The sequence below is a fragment of the Phoca vitulina genome, unplaced genomic scaffold, assembly GCF_004348235.1.
Source record: "Phoca vitulina isolate PV1807 unplaced genomic scaffold, GSC_HSeal_1.0 scaffold1, whole genome shotgun sequence".
In the NCBI taxonomy this organism is placed as follows: Eukaryota; Metazoa; Chordata; class Mammalia; order Carnivora; family Phocidae; genus Phoca; species Phoca vitulina.
In genome coordinates this window covers 14,418,909-14,442,996 of record NW_022589704.1, presented here as the reverse complement: position 1 = coordinate 14,442,996, position 24,088 = coordinate 14,418,909, and the positions used below count along the sequence as shown (strand labels likewise).

Sequence of the window (24,088 nt, the reverse complement as noted above, 5' to 3'; positions counted from 1 at the left end):
TGTAACATGTAACAGGGCCACTCTACTAGGTAATATTAGAAAAGCAAACTGTCTGGCTCTTCATCTTTACAGCTCAGGTCTTGATCTCAGGGTCATGAGTTTGAGGACTGCACTGGGCTCCACGCTGGGTGTGGAACCTGCTTGCCGGGGCGGGGGTGGGGGGTGGGGGGGGAAGTAAAGCAAACTCTCCTGGTCTTTTCTGGAATGAGCACTGCTGGAGCCAAGAGCTCAGGAATTTAGTCTTGGCCCTGTATCCACTTTTAGGCTTCTTTTTTGGACTAATGCCCACTTGGTCCTACTTGCATATCTTGTAAGTACACTTACACAGGTTAGGTATTTGGCCAAGCTAGAATTCACGCTCTCCCTTTCATGATTACCTTACTTGGGGAAAGGACATATTTATCTCTGTACCCCCTAATGCTTGGTGTCCAGTAGGTACCCAAATGAATAAATGGAGTGTATAATTATTGGATCACTGCTAACACTATTTCTATCTTAAACTATTAAAAATAATATAACAGAATGGGACCAGAAAACCAGAAAATGAGTAAAACTGCCTCTAAAAGGCATTAATAACTATACTAGCATGTTCGCTAGAGTACAGGGAGTCTGTGTTAACCCTTCAAAATAAATTTCTGGCATTTACTCTTAATTAAGGAAAGCAATTACCCGCCCCCCTTCCTTTCTCTCTTGGCTAACCCAAGTACCCGTACTTAAATAGTTGCAAACAGCAAAGCTCAGCCCACTTGACAAATAAGAATCACAAATGGCGAATTGTTGGAGTGTTGGGTGTAAAGTTTTAATGTATAAAGAATGATGAATCAAGCTCATGGGTCTTAAAAGAAATGTTTTTAAGTTTTGATACATATTTTAAAGCATTCTGATATTAGATGACTCAAAACGTTAGGAAATTAGTAAAGCAAAAACAACAACAAACTAGGCAAACAAAAAATGGTAACCTTGGAATTGTGAGCAGTTCTCCAGAAACAAAAGAAAACAAAAAATCTTGTCCTATCAGGAAACAAACACTCCGGCCGATCGCCAAAAATGTAACATGCGCTGTTCACTCCCGAGTTCAAAGTGTCTCAGGACCCAGCACCTTCTGTGTGTACTTGCTATAAAACCCTACTCTTTTGGGAACATTCTGAATCCTGCGCTGAGGGAGCCACTGCTGATATGAGGGCTGGGATCGCCCCGGCGCAGCCTCCTCTCCTCCTAGGCAGGGACTTGGAAGCTGAGAGGTGGTGAAGCAGGGAACAGTGTCTGATTGCCAGTGTTAGAGGAACACAGGAGGACAAGGCCAGGGGCCGTGGGTTTTCTGCTGCGTGCCCGAGTGCAAAGGTTTAGTAGAAGAAGTTAAAGTATTTTTAAAAGGCTGTTTCTTTTGTTGTATTTTCAATCACAGAGAAATGGCATTTTTTTTTTTTTACTACTCATAACACTTTATTTTTTACTTTGTACAAAATACAAAAATGCAAATCCAAAGAGTACAGACCAGTAGTGACAGGCACACTGCACAACAGCAAACCTTGTCTAGCAAGACATTCGTATTTTAGACTTTATTTTAGTGAATACATGCATTATAGAAAACAACAACGACAACAACAAAAACACTCAAAGAGGCTAGAGATTTCACTATTTCTACCCCCGAAATAATACTTACTATCAAGACTTTGGATGGGACCAAAACAAAAGAATTAAAAAGGCCAATAATATTTTTTTCATAAAAAAGTAAAAGCTACCATAAAATGTGTTGTTGCGTTTTTTTTTTTAATTTTTTTTAAAATTTTTTCCCCGTCACACTGATTCAATTTCTTCTGAAATGCCACACATGTAAACAAAACAAAACAAAACTCCTGAACTGGACAGTAAATACTCAAGAGGGTTAGCTCAGTAGTTTAAAGGATTTTTTAGACATTTTGAAGCCTTTCTATTCATTTGTCAGTACAGTGTTCCAGCCATCCTGCCCCTTTTTCCCTTTGATATATGTCCCAGAACAGAAATGCTTGCATCATTGAGTCTCTGTTCCTAAGAACTAGTTTTGAAAAAGAAAGTAATGTACAAAAATATTTAACAGAACTATGAAAGATGTAGGAAAGGAGTCTTGTTTTCATTGCAAAGGAGCCTTTGCTTTGCGTGGTTTCTCTTGTACACTCTTCAGGGTTTGTATATCTGCCCCATGAATAAGACAGCACCTACAGAATTAGAAGGAAACAAGGTGTAACTCTATAAAAAACATTTCTTAAAATAAGATAATAAAGCGTATTTGAGGGATAGTCTCTAGGCTGCGAGTAACCTATTGTTCTCAAGCAGTACGATCCTATAGAACTTTCTGCAGTGATGGAAACACTCTATATTTTCATTGTCCAATATGGTAGCCACTAGTCACATGTGGCCATTGAGCCCTTGAAACATGGCTAGTCTGACTAAGAAACTGAATTTTAAGTTTTAATTATTAAAAGTTAAGGTTAAATAACCACGTGTGGCTTGAGGCTCCCATACTGGACTTTGGTGCAGAAGCACACAAATTACGACATTAAAGATACGGTGAGACAAAAGGTTAAGGAACAAGCTTGTGTTAGTTAGCTCTCCACAAAGACAATCTGACTTATTCTTCATAATTGTACTAAGCGGTAAGAACTACTGTTATCCACATTTTAAAGATGAAGCTAAAGGACAGAGCCAACTCTGAACCCATGACTTAGGGAGCCAAGATCTATCGAATTAACAATTCTCAGGCGGTAACAATAGAGGGGGCTTACAGAGGTTGAGGACAGGTAATTTCTTATAAAATTTAACTACTGCATTTACAAAAATGTGGACAAAAAGATCAACAGCTGTCAAAAATCCCCGAAAGGGCTGCAGAGCTCTATGTTAAAAACAAACAAACCAACAAACCTAAAATCAGTGTTTAAAAGATTTCATCACACTCTGTAAACACAGCCATGGTTTTCCTATCTCTTCAAGGTGGGCGGTTCTATTATTCAAAGTGTTGGCAATCGTTGACACAAGGGAGATGAATTAAGAGAAGCAAGGTTGGATTTAACTATGATTCCATATACCTTTCTGAATTCTAACAGCTAGCGAACAATGGAAGAGAAGAGCCGCTTACCTGTAGGATTATGTCGGATGAAAAATAGAAAAGGTCTGTCTACTATAAACCAGGGAGGTGATGACCTTGCAATTAGAATCGCAGCTACGGGAAGAAAAAGAAAATGTATTGTACACCCAGCGTGAGGCCAGCAAGGATCTTCGATGCTGGAGTTAGAGGACACAATGCCCGTCCCATGGGCTGGCCAGGTTAGAACAGGCCCAATGGCCACCATTTACTGAACCCCTCTCATGGGCCAGGCCCTTTCCATTCCGTGTCTCATTCAGTCTACACAGCTACCATCTTCTTTAATAAATGTACTCACTCCGTAGGGTTTTTATGAGGATTCAACGACATAGAACATATTATAAACTCTGAGAAAAGTGTTTGTCACTTAACAAACACCTAATGCACATTCACTCTTATTATTACCTATTTTTTATTCATACCATCTGCCTTGCTGATGAAGGCCCCTTGGTCCTTGTAGCCTAGCCAAATCCTTCCTGTATATCAAGGCCCAGCTTAGTTTTCAACCATTTTGTCTGTGCCTTTTCCTCTGGTGGGTCCCCTCTGCATGGTAACGGAGACCTCTCACCTGGGACCCACCACCCCATGCTGCTGTTCAACCTAGCTGGTGCAGACGCTGGAGTCAGAAAGCAAACTTCCTTAGCCCACAGTCCTAGACATGCTCCCTCGGCCATGCTTACTCACGGTGGCTTCAATTTCATAAGCCTGTGACACGGCCCTGCAGGAGGGTGGGTGCTGGGGATAAAACTGCACCGCTCTTGCCACAAGGGCCCAGTTCTCTTCCTCAAACCCTGGGAAGCACTAATGACTTAGGCTTGATGTCACAAAGGAACCATCTGCAGCTATGTTGAGGTAAAGCACTCAACCCAGGGTTACTGAAAAGCAATCAAGAGTTAGCAGGTCTTGTGGACTGAACTGTACCACCTCAAAATCCCTATGTGGAAGCCCTAACCCCCAAGGTATTTAAGTTTGAATGAGGTCACGACGGCGGGGCCCTGACCCAATAGGACTGGTGTCCTTATAAGAAGAGAGGGAGACACGAGGGATGTGTGTGCCCAGCGCAAAGGCCACGTGAGGACACAGGGAGAAAGCAGCGCTCGGCAAGCCACGGAGAAAGGCCTCAGGAGAAACCAGCCCTTGATCTTGGCCACCCAGCCTCCGGAACCATGAGGCATAAACTTCTGCACAAGCGCCCCTGACCCCATCTGTGGGCCCGCTCTAATAGCAGCCCTGGTGACGGAGCCAGCAGGGCTGGCCTCCTGGGCGTGTGGCCTGGCAGGCACACTCACGAGAGCCCCACGCTCGGCTCAGTGCTCTGCTGCTGCTGTCGTCAAAGTCTTAATTAAGTGCTCAGTGAGGGCGCCATCGCTACATTCTGCACAGCGCCCTGCAGATTACGGAGCCAGTCCCGACAGCAACGCTAATTGGCACAATTAGTCAATAACTGGCAAAATTCAGCTCTCACAATTACCCAGAAGAGACAAAAAGCATCTGAAAAATTTGAAGCACTCGTATTCTAGGCTTTTGTTTTTAATGCTATTTTAAAGGATTACAAATTAAATGTTTATTCTAGAAAGGCCATAAAGTGTCTATTGGGAGCATAAATGGTACCTTTTAATGACCAGAAATATGTGACCCAGGTACAAGCAGAGCTGGGACATTCCCTTTATGAGTTCAGAGTTTGGCCAGATCTATCCACTCAGCCTCAGATGGGTAATTAGGGGGTATGAAAACCAATCTAGGAGTGTTCTATTTTCTCCTTCGTTATTAAACCATGAGGAGAAAGCAGATGTGGATGTTCTACTTATCGAAGGAGGTGGCCCAGCAATCCCGCTGTAATGCAACAGTTGCTCGCTCCCTCTTCACTTTGTCCCGGACAGACCTGACCTGCCTAGTTCCTACTGGTAGTTGCTATTATTTAAGGTTTCAATATGAAGATTGGGCTTTTCTGCCAAGAAGAAGCCAGAATATGCTTTAACCTTCTGAGGGCGGGGGTCACCAAACCCCAGCCCTCGGGCCAAGTCTGAGGGGGTCAGATCCTGCTTTTATAAATAAAGCTTTATTGGCACACAGCCACACCCACTGGCCCCCATCAGCTCTGCGGCTTTCCCGCCACAGGGGCGGAGCTGAGAAGCTGCAGTGGGGACAGCACCGCCCACAAAGCAGAAAATACACACTATCGAGCTCTTTACAGAGAAAGCTTACCGACTCTTGTCCTGGAATGTCTCGCACTGAGGGGCTTTCCTTAATGAAACAGACTCTGAGCCTTGAGGAGGCAGGTCCTCACTCTGTCTAAATTCACCCCCGTCACCTGGGGGGCAACCCACACACAGTGCTGAGGGGGGGGTGAGGGGAACCGGGTTCGCTACCTATTGGCTGAGTGGCTGGGTGGGCGACAGCACGCTCGTGCCCCTACACCGCAGCCCGTCCTGGCTCCTGACCCAGTTCTTACTTGTTGCTGCTGAGGCTTTGGTTCCATCTTCGCTGACTTCAATTTTTGCTTTCTGCAAGATGTGAGAAACATGCAGGTTTTCTGACCCTGTTTCCAGAAAATAAAACAAACACAGCATTTGTTTGATACGCAGGCCATCCATTTGGCTGGGGAAGTAACTTCAAATCCATGGCAAATTCCAGTTCTTAAAAGGTGTCAGGAGAAGTGACCTCTTCCAGTCTGGTGATTGAAGGCTGTAGGGTGACGGTCACCTGCCGTGAATTTCAGTCTCTGCTAAGCGAACTGCGGTATCACTTCTGAGGAGGGACTCACCGACCCTGAACGTGTCAGTAGCTCTATCAATTCAACTCTGATCACTCAGCATTGTATAAAAAAATAAAAAGAGCAGAGCTTTAAAAAGGAAGTCCAGTTTTCCAGAAGAAGCAAGGCAGTAATATTATTTGCAAAGGACAGCATATCAGATCCAGAAAGGCCATTTCAGATGGCCTTTACGGATAGGGGAAACTGAGGCCCAGAGGGTGAAGAAATCGGCCCTCAGGTCATATGGCTGGTTAGTGGCTTTTCACAACAAAAGCCAGTCATCTCAAGGCCGTATTAGTGAGAAGACTGTTGAACGTAAGAAGGATTTAGAACAAGACTCAGAACGGCAATTGTGCCTCTGGAACCTTCTAGTGAATTCACTTTCCTTCTCAGCAAAGCCTTATCACTCCAGCAATACCCACTGGCCATGGCATTGGAGGAGAATGCAAACAGAAGTTAATGATAGCCTTGAGGGACATAGGTCTGGAAGCAAAGGGGGAAAAGTGGACTTTCAACAGCACAGATGCTGGGCTCTAATATGACCAATGGGGAATGAGAGGAATGTCTGCAGGGTGCAAGTCACCGGAAGGTAAAGCATAAGATCTCAAGAGAATTTCAGGCACCTGGTCCTCCTTCCGAGCACCTGTGAACTTCCTGTGGCCACGGTGTAGGAGGTGGGCCACAGAAGAGAACCTCGGGGGGGAACGTGCTCTCTAACGTCACTGGGCCGAGGAATCCTGCTAAAATGATTCTGATTCAGTAGGTCTGGGTGAGACCCAAGATTGTGCCCTTCAAACAAGCTCCCAGGTGATGCTCAGGCTGCTGGACTGGGGATGAGTTTGGTTATCCAAGAATGAAAGAGCGTCAGAATATCCCTACAGCTGCAAGTTCACCAGGCATGTCGTGTGTAGCCCAAGGACGGGAACACAGGTGTTTACCTGCAGGCCATCGAGGTCAGCAATGAACTTCAAGGGGAAAAACACAAAAGGAGTACAAATAATGTTTAAGCCATGACTTTTCTTTGGAAGGAGGTTGCTGTGCTCCAAATTAAAAGGACCAAGAACTGAGTTATATTCACTAGGAACATAACTCTAGGAAAAGGTACATATATTGGCAAATGAAGCGATAGGATACCAGCTGCATCCTAGATGCTTTGGCAAAGAAAGGTTCCAATCAGAGCCCCCTGAATTTATACTATTTCGGATTAATGGGCATTAAATGCCAAAATACATATCTGGATATGGTGCATGCCTATTGCTTGATGGAAGCAAGTGTCTGAGAGTTTAAAAATCTTGATTCTTCAAACACAGGGGAATAGTTTGCGTTTGAAAAAGAAAGACTACTTAGGAGCTAAATTCGTAAGTAATACAGACGATACACGAAGGTCTTCTTTAACTGTAGAGTCACTTGGGCCTCATATGAAATGTACACGTGAAACATAGGGATGAATGATTTCTGCTAATTTAGATGATTGAGGATGAACAGCATCATTTGGTGATAAATCAGATTAAATCTTGGAGAGTTTCAGGCCAGCATACTCCTAATTTTGATCTTTTCTTTCACTCTTTTTTTTTAATTTTAAAGACTGATTTATTTATTTGAAAGAGAGAAAGAGAGAGCAGGGGGAGGGGCGGGGGGGGAGAGAGAGAGAGAGAGAGCGAGCGAGCGATAATCTTAAATAGAATCCCCACTAAGTGCAGTGCCTGACGTGGGGCTCGATCCCACGACCCTGAGATCATGACCTGAGTCGAAATCAAGAGCTGGACGCTTGATGGACTGAGCCACCCAAGCACCCCTGATCTTTTCTTTCTGAACAAATCAGAGACCCAGTTTGTAACACAGTCTTCAAGTTTAAGACAAAGTTTTAAATTGAACATACTTGTTATTTTTGCAAAATTTGCTTTTGATGGATCAAACATCTCAGTGATGCCAAGAGCTTTCAGAGGCTCCTTCAGGTCTGTTTGTGCTACGGCTGTGAACCTAGCAGGAAAGGAGAAGATAAGGGAAAATCATTATACCATAAACAATGTAAAATGATATAATCAGTGCCGGTGGGGAAGTGTTGATAAACTGATTCCTTTTTAAGTATGCTCTGAACACCAATCTACATTGTATCTGAAATTGTAGTTCCAAGATATAAGTAGAGAACAACTCATCTCTCAAACACTTAGCTGGCAAAATGAGCAGTACACCGTTGCAGCAAACAGGGGTGGCCTCACCCTCATGTGCTACAGGCCCCCCCTTTCCAATTCTTAGGGAGATCTGCAGAAACACTTTCCCTCACGCTGATGGGGGGGTATCTGGAACAGTGACTGGAATATCTACAGTTCTTCCCCATTTCTAACCAACCAAACATCATGGTGGCTGCCATATTGGGGATGGTCAAAAGAGAGGAGACACATTCCTGCTCCTTCCTGTTGGGATTTTGAAAGCATTTTACTAGGAAAACGGGAACCGACATTAGGACTTGGTGACAATGCACTCATTCTATTTGGGTGTCACAAGAGTTTCAGATCCTTGAGACCTATCTGGCCTTAGAACCACACTTATGTAAACGTCAGCTATTAAACCTATCATCAGAGGATGTTTTACCAGGCTTTCTCCCACTTGGTGGAAGAGCGATCAGGGTAGTGAGCAGATCTTCCTCACAGATGGGCTCTGATGATAATTTTACTGTTATAATTGTGCTTTACTTATAATGTCAACCTACCATCTTGTTCATTTATATCAAGCCCTGCCTACATGAAAGCTCACTTCACAATAAAAAAAAATCTTGGGAGGATACTAATACTTATGATGAATGGACTCGTCAGATTATACTTAACTTAGTGACTGGAGAATTAAGAGCTATTAGAACTGGAAGGTATCTTTCCCACCCTGAGATGCGGCTGGTTAAAAGCTCTGGGTACTGGCGACACGATCACAGAAGGGACGTTTACTGCCTCTTTCACAGGTCTGGGTATAAAGCATTCTCTGACCTGTTAGAAATTTAGGATTCAGGCAGAATTTGGGATTATTTTCCCCTTGGTTTCAAGTCATAACAGTTCAAATTCCACCAACATTATACTTTTAGGGTGCAATAAAGAACTGCCATAGTATGATACTAATGTAAGAATTCTGCCTGGATGGTTTCAAAATATTTCCTTACCACCTAGCTTTTGGACCTTGGTCTTCAGGAACTTCCAGCTAAAACTTAAGAAGACTAAAATGAAACTCCTTATCAAAATACCAGAAACATGACTAACCTTTACAGTTATACATGTGTTTTTCAGTCTTTTGAAGAAAATTAAATATGTTAAAAGCCCTCAAAATGGTATAAGGAGCTTGAGGTCTTGTGGAGACTCAGAGGCCAGGCCTTCTTTCCTTCCCTCCCCATTATCATTCTCCTGCCACATGAGAGGCACAGGAACTGGGGGGTGGGGGGGAAGCTTCTACAAAAGCAGAGCCTTGTATTCCCACCATGCAATTTCTGGAAAGTAAATCAGCTTTAGGATTTAGGCTCTGCCTTTCCTAGCCTCAAGTCCGGTATTGCTACCAGGGACTGAGCACTCCCATTATTTTCTCTTCAGGGAGAGGCACCACTTACTTGGGCAAGATGACCTGTACTCTCTTGGGCACCATGGCGCTCATCCAGCTGTCTATGGTCTTGGTGCTGATGTGAGGGATGATGGCTGACAACGGGGTGGAGCTCTCGGTTGGCAAGGCAATCAGCATGCTGATGCTTTCCCCGTGGTAGGGCAGTTCAATGAAGTTGTACCATAAATCGTTGGGGGTGCTTGTAGACCCTAAAGAAATCAGAGGCAGGTTCAGTCTATCCCCGATGACTTCTAGAAGTGGCGTGAGTGTTTGCTGATCACATGGGTAGCTTCAGAGGGAAGAGGGCGATTCAGTTTAAAAACTTTTTTCCAAATATAGTTTCCTTAGGAGGATAAAGAGACACTTATTTCTTCTTTCTCTGGTAAAGAATTATCTTTCTTCAATTTTGACATGTCTTAACAGAATGCCTTTGGGCGTCACTAAAATAACATTAATTCTGTTGAGTTGAATTGAACTAGATCATGAGGCATTTAGAATACAGGGCTTTGCAAGAAGCTGACCCTTATCATGTGAATAAAGGAATGAGCTGGAACTGCCTGAGAACGGTTCTTTTGGCTGAGCCCATGTGAGCATGTGAAGAGAAAGGAGAAAGGGATGAACAGCTCCATTGTTTAGGTCCCTCGCCAACCACTTCAACACATTTAGAAGCTACCGTGCCCCATGAGGTAGTACAAGCAGTCCTATTTCACAGCTGGGGAGGCTACAATTAGAGAAATTAAGTAACTTGCCAAGGGACACGTGGGCTAAGAAGTGGAACGCCAGGACTTGGACTCAATATGTCTAATGCCAACGATGACCTTCCTTCTCCACTACCCCGACTCCCTACTCACTCTTCACGCATTCCACTAACTGTCCTTATGGCTTTTAGATACCTTATGATATTTATACTTACTAATGAAAACCTGAAAACAATTTAGACCAGCACTTCTCAAAATGGCGGTCGTCTGGAGAACACACAACCTGTATGTCGCCCAGTCGACAAAGAGATTCCATTTCCCAGTAAGTTTAGGAAGCACTGGACTGATTCTTCTTGCAGCTTCCTAATATATACCAGTGCTGTAAAGGCTCTGAGATGTTCTGAAGGAGAGCTGTTTAGCTATCCCCAGGTTTCCTGAACTCATTTGCTCCTAGAACCCTTTTATTCCATGTAAAACATTCAAAACATTCAGCAGCTGAGCAGCACAACTGTGTGCTACTGGTGAGAGCCGGTGCTAGTGTGTTCATGAAGGACCCAGCCGGAGGCCCAGCTCAGGGGTACGGGGCCCACGGAGGCCCCTGACTCCCCGGGAAAGAGTCTTCCATGGAGCGTGCCTTAGGATCTGTCAAACCTTTACATTAGGCATGTAATGAGAGACTTACTAAAACTATGTGAATGGAAAGCCAGCATTTCTAGATTTCTGGCGGATCTCTGAAATGGTTTATTAAGCACTTCAGACTTTTTAAGAATGCAGTGACCTTGGTGAGGCACTTAACCTCTGCGTGCCTCTTACTACGGACAGTGGAGACATCAGGGACATTAAAAGTACGCCCCTCACAGGGTCGCTGTGATGATTAAATGAGAAATAATATGTAAGGCGCTTAACAGGGCCTGGCCTCCTCCACCTCCTTCCCCTGCTCTAGATGACCTAGAAGAATAATGCATTTAAGAAAAAGAGAAAAGAGAAAGCGAGTTTCTCTCATGGTTTTCACTGTCTTTTCTCTGGGGACGACCTCTGCCAGTCACCGCGTGTGAGACAGGGAACTTCAATAAGCCAGTTCTCCACGGGTGGGGGGTTGGGAGGGAGGGAAGAAGGGAGAGAGACCGCGAACTTTGTCTTTGTTACATAACGAACACTTTTAGCTATAAAATATGATAAAGAATAGCAATGCTATTAGAATATGTGACATGACAGGATGACATTTGAGTTTCTCCTTCAGGAAGCAAACTGTGGGCAATTTGGGGGGTGCTCAGTATATCCCGTTCCCATCTGCTGCATTTGCCTGAGGGGCCGCTCAGTAACCCTGAGAGGCCCAGCCTGGCTCCGGATGCCTAGGAACTGTCACTCAAGGTCGCTTCTGTCCCGGGGCTGCCTAAGAATCAAAGATGGGACTCTTTAACTTTCCTTTTACCTTGTGTAATAAAATGGCCTCCGCAGAAACTGGAAAATCAATGGGAGAGTCAGAAAAAACACCACTTCCTAATGAGCCCTTTAATCTTCAAAGAAAATAGGAGGCCCTGACTCTGGCAGAGCTGTTCTAGAAACTGCAGTTTGGGAAGCATTTAATAAGTGATTGCTCCAGGGCATGAAATAAGGACCTAGAGGCATCTGTTAACCACTTCTAGAAACATTTACTGTTGTGATAAAAAGAATCGGGGTCATGAATAATGAAAAATTACGAGCTGGGGTGTGTTTTCCAGTGGGGGAGACAGCTTCTACCTCCACCAGTGAATCCAGCCTCCACTGGATACATCGTCTTTTTTTTTTTTTTTTTTTAATTTTTATTTATTTGAGAGAGAGAGATCACAAGCAGGGGAGAGGGGCAGAGAGAGATGCAGGCTCCCCGCTGAGCCGGGAGCCCGATGTGGGGCTCGATCCCCAGACCCTGGGGTCATGACCTGAGCTGAAGGCAGCCGCTTAACCGACTGAGCCACCCAGGCGCCCTCCACTGGATACACCATTAACTGATCAGTAATATGAATAACCGCTAAGTATTTTGTACGCACTCACATCCGCCCAGTGATTCGTTTCTCCCTGGCCCCACTTCTGTTTCTGATCACAGGAGCTGATGGCAAATGTTGGCTAGGATGCCTCTGTACACAGCCCCTCCTCTCCTAACCTGATCACTAAAGGGCTGCTCTCTCAGTGTCTTCTCACAGAGGACCAGGGCTGAGGTTAAACACACCAGATCTGGAGTTCTAGAATCTGGGTTCAAATCCTGCCTCTTCTGACACACTAGCTCTGGGTCTTGGGCAAGTGGCTTAACTCCAAGTCTTAGTTTCTTCGTCTATAAAGTGGGATCACGGTGCCTGGCTTACAGGGTTGCTGTGAAAATTCAACGAGACTGTACCTGTAGTACACTGCTCAGCACAGAGGCTTGCACACAGTAAAAACTTTCATCTACTGATGGAAGAAGCTTTGCAAAATGCGTTTCTTCTTGAGTGCTCAGTCCCTGCTCAAACAGTTGAAACGCAGCCTCAATCCCCCAAGAGAAACCACGGCTGCTGCAGTGGGCACAGCTCCAGGGCAGAATGAATCAAGCAAGGATGGGGATCTGGAGCCTCGTGTCAGAGCAGGGAGCCTGTCTTTGTCCCAGATACCTTTCCATTAAAAGGTCCCGCCCAGGTTCTCCACGCTTTAACATCTGGGAAGTAGACGGAGTGTTCTTTAATGAGGATTGATGCTGGAGTATAGAAAAATGTAAATGAAGCAGGATTCATTCATGCTGGAAATGAGGAAATAGATTAGAAGGGAAGAGAAATCTTTTCTCTTGGATGAATGGGGATCAACAAAACCTTTAATGAGAAGTAACAGGCAAAGAACCAAGTATCAAAAACATGGAGAAGATTTAGAACTTTCTGTAAGTGGTACTTTGAGGATGATCCAGATTTTCTTTTTTTTTTTTTTTTAAAGATTTTATTTATTTATTTGACAGAGAGAGACGGAACACAAGCAGGGGGAGTGAGAGAGGCAGGCTTCCCACTGAGCAGGGAGCCCAATGTGGGACTCGATCCCAGGACCCTGGGATCATGACCTAAGCCGAAGGCAGACGCTTAACGACTGAGCCACCCAGGCGCCCTGATCCAGATTTTCTGGAAAGCCCCCTAAAGACTCTGATCCCTTCTTTAAATTCTACAAGGGAGGAAGTAACTAGGCTCATTGAAATGTTAAGAACTCTTTTTGGCCCCTAAAATCAAAGAGAGTATTTTAAATATTGAACATCAGGAAAACTTTATAGATGAAAATCCCTCCAATTACCTTCTACTACAAGTAGCTTTATGGATTTCCTGGGCTCTTGGGGAATTGTTTCAGCTATACTTCAGAAGAAATTGAAATACAGATTTGAAAACAAAAACCAGATCCAGTGCATGTAGTGGTGGTCCATATTCTAGCTGAAATGCAAAGGGGGTCTGGGGAGAGCTGATGGGGAAGGTGTGGTTTAAGCAACTGGGTGAGGATAGGTGCCATTTGTTGAGCTAAGGAACATGGCAGGAGAACCAAATGGGTGAGGACAATAATATATTTCATCTATGGAACTAAAACTTAATAGACAACCAAGTAGAGAGGTATTTGGATAGGTAGGTATGAGTTGGAAGCTCAGAGGAGAGTGGAAGCTTGAAATATACTGTATATTCATATATATATTTATATATACACACATATATACATATATTTGGAATTTTTTGTGGTCTTCTTTCAAAATAAAGTCTTTTATGCCTAAACTCATAACCATAAAATCAAAAAAATTATAACAACTTTGGACTCAGCAATTCCTATCCAATGAAAGTACCTTTATAAATTCTGAGTTTCTAAAGATTTATGCACAAGAATGCTCGCTAAAGTGTTTATTACAGGAAAAATGTAATAATATATATATTATTATATATAATAATATCCATAGAATATTATAATACATTTATGCCATGGAATGTTATACAGCTGATAAAAGGATGAAATAAATCCACATGAATTAACAAAGTTTTCCACGATATACTATCTAATGTATAAAGCAGATTACAGAATAGAAATTACAGGGCAATCCTATGTATGCAAAAAAGTTTCACAGGCATATTTTCTATATCCATAGAAAAGGTTTCAAATTATATACCTACTGCTAAATAGGGGTTCTTATGCTGGGAAATGGAGTTATAGGAGAACATTTACTTTCTGCCTCATTACAATGTTTTATTTGTAGATTTTGCAATGGGCATGAAATACATTTCTGGGCGCCTGGGTGGCTCAGTTGGTTGGGCGTCTGCCTTTGGCTCAGGTTGTGATCCCAGGGTCCTGGGATCGAGCCCCGCATCGGGCTCCCTGCTCCTTGGGGAGCCTCCTTCTCCCTCTGCCTCTGCCTCTCTCTGTCTCTCTCTTTCTCTGTCTCTCATGAATAAAAAAATCTTAAAAAAAAAAAAAAAGAAATACACTTCTTCTAAAAAAAAAAAGATTTCAAGTCCTTTTTTTTTTAGTTAATTAGAAGAATTTCTATCCTCAAAGTGCCTCTAGTTTATGGGACATAGTCAGAAGGGTTTTCCTCTCCTCTTTCATTTTCCACCCTCTCTTCTTAACGTTACTAAGTGAATCTTCTCCGAGGTCTTGATGGCGTCTTGGGGGGATGGTCCGGAAGACAGATACATGGAATAGCAATGCTTCTACAAAAGGGCTGAGGGGTCATGGTGAGGTCCAGAACACCTGCGACGGCGGATGGGGGGGGTGGGTTGGGTGCTGCAGAGGTCATGTGAGTGGGCCGGGCGGCCTCTGAGCTCAGCGGCAACGGCCCATCTCTGAGCGCTGGCTGGTCGTGCTGGCCAGACTAACGACAGGCAGCAAGGGGGTGACCAGCTAAGCAGTCTGTGGTCACGAACACAAACAGCGACAGGCAGCAAGGGGGTGACCAGCTAAGCAGTCTGTGGTCACGAACACAAACAGCTGCTACGCTGTCCTCACAGATGCAGGAAGACAGATCCGCCCCGTCTCACTGTGAGAAGCTGATGTGCTGGCCCAAGACGGAAACCAGGGAACGTGGGACCCCCGTGAGCTCTGTGCACGGCCCAGGAAGAGAACGGGTTCCAATTCCCAGTCAGTAAATGCCCGTGAAAGGCGCAGGGAGGAGGGCAAGGAGGACGGTGGCTGTCCACTGTGTTTACTGTGAGGGAACGAGAACGGTGGAGAGCTGGGGTTTCCTTCTGTTCTGAATTCAGTGCAGACCAGGAAGGGTCCGATAGGAAGAGACAGGATCACTGGGTCACTGAAAAGGAGTTTAATGACGAGAGTTCTTATAAAGCATGGGTAGAGAACAGAGAAGCCATTCGGGATAGTACCTTGGGCTACAAACATTACCAAATGTAGGCTGGGAGGGGGGAGGGCGGCATGGTGACCCAGAGAGAAAGCGCTCTTGGCCACACCTGCTCAGGAGTGGAGACCTTTCTCGCAGGGGTGCGGCAGCCCTGGGCACCGCAGGGAGGGCCTGGAAGTCAATGCCCCAAACCCTCTCCTTCCGCAGTCCTATCACCTGCTAGTTCACCCCACAGCCAACTCAACGGGAGGCAGGGGAGCCCCGACGCAGCCTCCTGGGGGCTCAGAACAGGGGGGGAAGAGGATGGAGAAGGGAGGGCGTGACTCAGGGAAGATGGAGGGAAGGCATCCAGCTTACTGTAGTTCTATGCAGTTAGAATCCTTGACAACAAGAATGCGTTTGTGCATTACTTTCTGTAACACACACACATACACTCTTAGACAAACCGGTTCTTAATGGAAAAGCTACCCGGATATGGAACTCCCTCTCTAGGAACGTACTCTAATCCAGAAAAGATGTTCCATTCCTGTAAAAATAAACATATTCGTGTTTCATAGGAATGTCTACAGGATCCTTGCGTTTTAATCTTTCACTACTGACATTTATTTTCCAGCAACAGAAACATACAATCATTGAAGGCCCTTCACTTTTAGTTGTTTTATTAGAACAGAGAATGTGTATAAAGATTGACCTCAAATAAAAGGGCTTTGCTTCAGATACGAGCTGGTGGCTTTGCGGGCGTTCCAGTGAGGTCTTCCTGGCAACACCAGTGGGGAGTAGGGAGGGCTGGGCTACCATGGGAAAGAGGGATGACTTTTGGGCAAAAGGAGCCTTTTATTATTCTCAGTTGCTGAGCACGTTATCTTTCTGCAGGGCTTTTAAATACATATTATCTTGTAAAGAAACATTTGAGGGAATGACAAAATTTTACCTAGAAGCTTGATGAACGAGAAGCAAGAAGGAAAGTGACTTTGTTTATTGCAGCCCTGGCCTGAGCCATTCCTTCGCTTAGAGAATCACGCAGCTGGTGAAACACTGAGCAGCACTGAGCTCACAGAGACTGAATATGCCAAGGTAGTACTCGGGGCCCATGTGTCTAGGTACAGATCGGAGACACAAAGGCTAACTTACAGAGGAAAAGCATCAATTTAAATTGCATGACAACTGCTTCGGTGAAACCAGGCTTAAAAAAAGAATCACCAGGCTTCGTTTATCAATACTGTGGCGATGATGGCAGGGGTTGGTCATTGTTTTCTGGATCGTAAAATTGACACATGCTTGTTTCAAAAATTTGCAGATTCAAATAAAGAAAAATAATCACTTGAAATACTACCACCATTCACATTTTATTGAACATCCTCCAAGACGTGTCTCCACAGATGGAGGAATATATAGAAAGTATTTTACGTAAATGAGATGAATCAGCATCTGCTGTTCTAGAACTTGTTTTCTGAAGTCAACCCTATATTGTATCCTCCACTTATGTAAATCTAAATCTATTTATCCCATATGTTCCACTATACGTACATATCTGGCTTTGATTTATTTGCTAGGGTGAGATGATCTTCAGAGTTTACAATCCTTGGTGTGGGATCACTACACAGGCTCCTAGGAAGTCCCCCATCCCACAGCTCCTTCCACCCACCGTGATCGGGGCCCACCTCCCCGCCCCCCCAACCAGAGCCATGACTGGGCTTTGTTAATCTTTGTAAGGTTTGTGACTCTGGTAAGTGGAAAAGAATCAAATTTTTACTTTTATGATGACCCGATAATGCTTTCATAGGCTTAAGGCCTATTTATATTTCATATTTTGTGAGCTATCCTCGCTCTTTAAATTTTCCGCCTAAAAGCCTATATGCTATATATTAATACATAACCTCTGTAAAGAATACAAAACTTTACCATGGACTTTAAAACAATCCTGCCCTCCGTTCCCCTGCCCTTTTTAAAAAAATCAAAGTCAGATCTGCTCTTGGATGAAGTGAAAGTGCTGGTGGGGCGTGGCCACGCGGACACTTACCGCATCGGAACACGGACAGCTGGGCAAGCATGGGTACTTGATAGGACTTCCCATCGGCTGCCACAAACGTACGTTTCTTTGTGTTCTCGGGTTGGAACCGTGATTTCCACAAACCCTTAAAATACACGGCATTGACCAGGACCAGTCTGGTGAGCGCACCATCGATGAGATTTGGGGAGAGCAGGTTGTCGATCATACCTGGAAGGTCACAGAACAGGCAAGGGAAAAACTCAGGATTGGCAGTCCATTTGAGGGCAAAAGGCAGTGCTGGAGCATGGACAGTGAAAAAAATCAAAGGAATTTTTAAAAGACTTTTTTTTTTTAAAGATTTTATTTATTTATTTGTCAGAGAGAGAGAGAGAGAGAGAGAGCACAAGCAGGGGGAGCGGGAGAGGGAGAAGCAGGCTCCCCGCTGAGCAGGGAGCCCGATGCGGGACTCAATCCCAAGACCCCGGGATCATGACCTGAGCCAAAGGCAGTTGCTTAACCAACTGAGCCACCCAGCGCCCTTAAAAGACTTTAAAAAGGAACTGTTTACAACACCCTTTTGGTACTTTCTCATTTTTTTTCCTCACTAAAAATGAAAACTGAAAAATTAAAGCTAAAATCAGTGTATCCGAAGACTTTGGAGATCCACTAAAAATGAAAACTGAAAAATTAAAGCTAAAATCACTGAATCCGAAAAGTCTTTAGAGATCCTCTATTTGAGGATCAAGAAATTCTTTTATAACTGGGGCACCTAGGTGGTGCAGTTGATTAACCATCTGCCTTCGGCTCAGGTCATGATCTTGGGGTCGGGGGTCAAGCCACACGTCAGGCTCCCTGCTCAGCAGGAAGTCTGCTTCTCCCTCTGCCCCTCCCCTCCCGCTTGTGCTCTCTCTCTCAAATAAAATTTTTTTAAAAAAGAAATTTTATAATTAATTCCCTGTGAACCCCATGTTTTAGAAAATTTTACTCATCTAAATAAGCTATACTTAATTAATGATGAATTTCCCTATCTTTGCTAATAACTGACATGTGCAACCGCCAAGGAGGGTTTGCCATCAGCACAAGACATGCATTTGCTCTTTCAACCATGGGGTGGATTTAATCCCAGTCAAAAATGAAGCTCTTTGGCCTGTGCAATTTTATCAAGGATAAATGTTTAATTTCTCTGAAGGTTTTAGAAATGTTGGGCATTCATTTGGAATCCCTGGTACCATAACGCCTCAAAGCTACTTAGGGAAGGGCTAGAATGAAAAATTAGTGTCTACGTTTATGAGTTAGGGATCGAGTGAGGTGGTAATATTATAGAGATAAAAAGAAATGGGGTCTGTCCTGGAAGGCCTCCCGACTTTGAAGGGAAATTCGCTCCACAAAATGTCAAGGACCATCCATCTTGTTTGTGTCGGGAGTGAAGGAGCAAACAACTGTGATAGTTTCAGAATGTTCTTTGAGGCCACAAAGACCCTTTTCTCAAATGCTATCTGTGCTCGAAGGCTTGGGTTGTCATTAAGGCTCCTTTTGCTCAGTCTTTGAAGGTTCAGCTGTGTATGTGTTTATGAGGGATTACTGATACCCAAAGAGATTAAAAATTAGTTTACTAATTAGTTTACAACTAAAAATTAGTTTACTGTAGCTTTTGGCCCCAGCATTAAAAAAAAAATGTAGTGCCATAATATAAATGCAAGTTATAATTCTTTAAATGGTTAGAGTAAAATCAATAGTTTCTGAAGAAGCAAGAATGTCTAATTCAGGTGAGAGAGCTTTAAGTCCTTTTAGATGATGTTCAAGAAGATTCAGATGTCCAACAAACAAACGTTTGCATTAAATCATGGTCAAGAGGCACATCCAGAGGTTGCCCAGACCCCAGGGTCCTCAGTAAGAGCTTCACCACTACTCCTTACTCACACAAGAGGGCACCAATGCCACCATAAATCAGGACCTGAAGGAGAAATCCCCAAGCTATAAATGGTCATCATTCTATGCAAGGGCAGCTTCTGTCCTGTGGGAGGAAGTTACAACTCTGTGCTCCAGCCCATAGCAAACTCCTTACAGTTGGCTCCTGGCAGTGAAGGTGGTATCTTGCCTTTGCTGGAAACATCACCCAGTCCAACCCCTAGTGCCTTTAAGACATAGCTCCGCTCTGTACCTATAATAAACCTCCTCAGACCCTCCTCCCAAGCTCCCAGGAGTTTCCATAAAGCTCAGCGCCACCATTATACCTCTGGTATTTTGTTCCAGCCAAATTTAATGTGTCTCTCTATCCCAGCTGGACCATAAACTGCACAAGAGCAAGGACCCTGTCATTCACTTTTAAAACAATCAAGCCTATCTCTGTGTTCAGCACACAGTCAGTGCTCATTAAGTGTCTATAAAGAAATCTTCCCAGACCCAAAGCCTCTGATTGACACTATCAAGACTAGATACAATAACGGGGAATGAAGAAATAACAAGAAATGATAAAAAGGTAAGAAATGTATGGTTTAGAAGCAAGGAAGCATGTAGAGGACCTGCCATCAAGAACTATGTATAGTAAACATGCATCCATCTCGCCACCCACCTATCTACCAATCCATCCATCCACATACCCACCCATTCATCCACCCACCCATTCATCCATCCATCCATCCACCCAGCCACCCACCTACCCACCCATCCATCCACCTACCCATCCATCCATCCACCTACCCACCCATTCATCCACCCACCCATTCATCCATCCATCCATCCACATAGCCTCCCACCTACCCACCCATCCATCCACCTACCCTTCCATCCATCCACCTACCCACCCATTCATCCATCCATACATCCATCCACCCATACATCCATCCACCCATCCACCCATCAATCCATCCACCCATCCATCTACCACCCCACCATCCATTCTTGGATACCTACCTACCATATGCTAAGTACTCTTCTAGGTAAGAAAATAAATAAACAAAAAATGAAGCCCGCCCTCAGAAAGCTATGGAGAAGAGAGAGGGGGAGGTTGGCATAAATGACTCAGGAAAGTGTATGCAATAGTAATAAATACCTCGAAGCAGAAGTACTCAAGGATGTGAGGGCAAATAAGAGGGGGATCTGATCTGGTCAGTGGGGTCAGGGATGGATACCCTGAAGTATTACTTGATCTAATAGCTATAAAAAACAGCCCACACTTGCTGAACATCTGTTAAGTGCTAGGCACTTTCCTAAATGCGTATTATTTACATTCCTTAATGTAATTCCTTAATGTAACCTTAATGTTGTTATAACTATTTTAGTAGTTGTCATTATCGTATCTCCATTATACAGATGAGGACTCTGAGGCACAGGGAGGTTAAGTAACTTGCCCCAGGTTACACAGCTAGGAAGTGGCAGAACTGAGATTCAAACTTAGAGCCTGTACTTTCAACTATGAAGCCATTCCTGGGATGGTGTGAAAATGAATATGCATTAGCAAGGGGAAGGGGGAAGAAAAGCACCCCGGGCAGCCGGCTGCGACAGGAGAGAGCCTGGTGAGTTGGAGGGACAGGGACGAAGCATGCAGGACGCGAGCACAGAGTAGGTGAAGGAGCAGCTGAGGCTGGAGCCCCAGGCACGCAGCCCTGGCTGGGCCATCACCCCCTCACACTGGAAAGAACCTTCGTGTCTGGCTCTCCCCCTCTGCAGTGGGCAGGAATGGTCATCTCTGTGGGCCGCACTCACTGGGCAGTCTTTCAAATGTGGACTGTTCCATCTCCAGGGTCCTTGTGGCAGGTAAGTGCCCCTCAGTGAGGCAGATCCCCCCAAGGGGGCAACATGGGAACTTGTGGGAGAGCTTTCAGCTGAATGGCAGGTGGCCAGAGATGCTACTTGTCCTGCGATGTTCCAAACGGTCCCACATGGTAAAGAAGTGTCCTGCTTGTCATGTAGCTTCCAAATGCCCCCAGTGGATATTCACGCTAGCAACAAACCGGCTTATCATCCCCTGAGCCCAGAATCTCACTCTTTTTTCCACATAAACACAAAGGTATCTGTTTGGGGGCATGTTCTTACTGTACACTGAATTTTCTAGGTATGTCACTGCTGTGCACATCAAGCGGAGACTCTTCTTATTGTGTTCTGAAATTTACCGAGAATTTTGCACAGTTTTAGAAAAAAGTGCTTCAGAAATATCAGAAGGCAGCTTGTGGTTTTCATGTCACTGGTATGACATACCTGTCTCAGTCTGTTTTTGTAGCTGTCAGTTCGCAATTATTCTAAGAATACGACTGCTTTGTTACATTCTCAGGTGTAGTTGGTACCCAAGGGTTTACCTACTGAACTACATACATAAATTAGTTCTGTTTTTCCTTGTATTACAGTTTGGCATTATACTAATTTTTAAAAATTTTGTGTACTTGTGGGGCGCCTGGGTGGCCCAGTCAGTTAAACACCTGCCTTCGGCTCAGGTCATGATCCGAGGGTCCTGGGATCGAGTCCCACGTCAAGCCCCACGTCAGGCTCACTGCTCAGTGGAGAGTCTGCTTGTCCCTCTGCCCCTCCCCCCACTCATGTGTGCACACGCTCTAATAAATAAATATAATCTTTAAAAATTGAAAACAATTTAAAAAGAAGAATAAAAATTTTGTGTACTTGTGCACAGGTTACATGAGCTGTGAATTTCATTTCAGGATGGTAGAGTTAATAGTAAAAATCTTTGTTTATAAAGAGGGAGTGGGTCTGTAGGGTTGAAAAACACGCTGAATCCTACCACACTCCCCTCCACAGATGAAGTAAGCAACTGAGTCAGTGTGTGTCCAGGTAGTTTGAACTCTGTCACGTGGCACACAGTGTGACTATTACCAGCACTTTGGTAAAGAAGGCTGGCAGGGGGAACTGACATGCCATCGTCATCCAGCCATCCAGCTCTGAGTGCCAGCAACCCAATGTTCTTAGTCCTCTAGGCCCAGAAAGAACCACTAAACCCTCCACACTCGCAGGTCTCCTGATTGTTCTGTGGTTTTAGGAAGGAAGCCCGGATCCTGCTGTCCAGGACCCTGTGGAGAAGGAATGCCGTGGATTGACCGAAGCCACTCTGGCTCTCCTCCATCCTCCCGGGCCCTCCCGGTCCATCTCTGCACTAGTCTGTCGTATGCTCTCAGACATTTGCGTATACAAGTCTGCTGGGGGGTGGGGGGAGGCAGACTGGGGGAGCACTCATCTCAGTGCAGAATGCTAGACCCCTCCCTCAGAGATTCGGGTCCAGGAGGCTGGGATTCAGTGACCTGCATTCAAAACAAATGCTCTGGATAATTCTAATGCGGGCGCCCTCAGAACCATGCTTGGAGAAAGAGGACCCGACAAGCCAATTTCCTCACATTCTGTCCTTGGGTCCCAATTGAGTCTTTGGGTCCCTTCTTGTGACCTTAACTCTACCTCCTATGAAAAAAGCTTCCCCAGCCTATATCTGCAGTGTTCACTTTCCTCGGTTGTTCTGGACCCATCCCTAGTCCAGAGCATTTCCAACTAGACCTCTAGTTTGCAAATTAACGGGTTTAAAACACCCACGTTAGACATTTCCTCAGTCTAATGAGAGGAGAAATGCATGTAAACACGTAATCATGACGCGGCGTGCAAAGTGCTACAATAACAGGGCATAAACAACGCATAATACATGCTGATTGTAAGCCAAGCGGAGGCACCTACTTCGTGGAGGGGACGGCAGCAAGAGGGAAGGAAAGCAAGGAGACAGATCAATCCTGAATCTCGCACGTTGGAGAGGGGCAGTCACAGAAACATAGGAAGGACTGAGCAACTGAACCTTCAGACTAGGCCAGGGCCTGCGGGCAAGGCCTCCAGGAGGAGATGTAGCGAGGAAAAGGGAGAGTCAGCGGGGCTGAATTCTACTCTGCTGCCCGGGCCCCAGGGAGAAACGTCCCAAACAGCACAGGGGGCTGGTGGCAGCAAGAAAAGGGAAGGAAGGTAGACGGAGTCACGGAACCCGCTAAGAGAGCACAGACACACCAGCCAGGTGGGTCCAGGCGTTTCACAACGGGAGGGCCATGGGACCTGTTAGAAGCTCAGAGTCCCCCTCACACTTTCATTCACCAAGTGTAAGATCGTACAAAACAGTTCCCTGGGGAACTGAGGCCACTCACCCCTGGTTTCGTTCTTGACCCACACGTTGATGGAATCACAGGCGGAGGCTGGATCCTCAAAGCTCACATTCTGGACTTCACACTGAAACACGTCTTTGTTCCGGGTGACAAAGGGCACCTCCATCTTGAAGCCGTTCTTCACGAACACTGCATTGGCCACGGTCACGATGTCCTTATTCTTCTTGGAGCTGATGGCCTTGTTGATCTTCTTTAACACTTTACCGACTCCTAGGAGAAATGGAAAAATGCAGCAATATTTCCGCGAGAATTCAGAAAAGCTGTTTTTTAAAAAAATATCTTTCTTAGGATGGCAAATAAAGAACAGTATAGACAAGATAAGCCTGAGTAGCAAGAGACTAAGTCTTGTGCTTCCTCAGCGGCCTTGTGTTAAGAAAAGGGGGGGAGGGGATGATAAAATTTATTAGTAGTTCTTAAAAGTCAGTGGTGCTTTTAGCACCAAAACAGCATATTCAAGGCATCTCAACACCTTCCCCACATAGACCTCGTCCTCCTGGGAGACT

The 24,088-nt window shown here is 44.8% G+C and overlaps 1 protein-coding gene across 3 annotated transcripts in view; it reads right to left on the bottom strand.

The window, feature by feature from the left end:
• Nucleotides 1-1,547: 1,547 nt before the first annotated feature.
• SERPINE2 (serpin family E member 2) overlaps nt 1,548-24,088 on the bottom strand; it is a 60,317-nt gene continuing 37,776 nt past the window's right edge. For all 3 annotated transcript variants that reach the window (XM_032401200.1, XM_032401195.1, XM_032401190.1), the window contains exons 3-9: nt 23,568-23,795; nt 17,479-17,676; nt 9,457-9,655; nt 7,750-7,850; nt 5,571-5,657; nt 3,113-3,196; nt 1,548-2,195 (exon numbers count right to left, since the gene is read on the bottom strand). In XM_032401200.1, the coding sequence (XP_032257091.1) occupies nt 2,158-2,195; nt 3,113-3,196; nt 5,571-5,657; nt 7,750-7,850; nt 9,457-9,655; nt 17,479-17,676; nt 23,568-23,795 (935 nt within the window). In that variant the 3' untranslated portion in view covers nt 1,548-2,157. The remainder of the gene's footprint in view (nt 2,196-3,112; nt 3,197-5,570; nt 5,658-7,749; nt 7,851-9,456; nt 9,656-17,478; nt 17,677-23,567; nt 23,796-24,088) is intronic.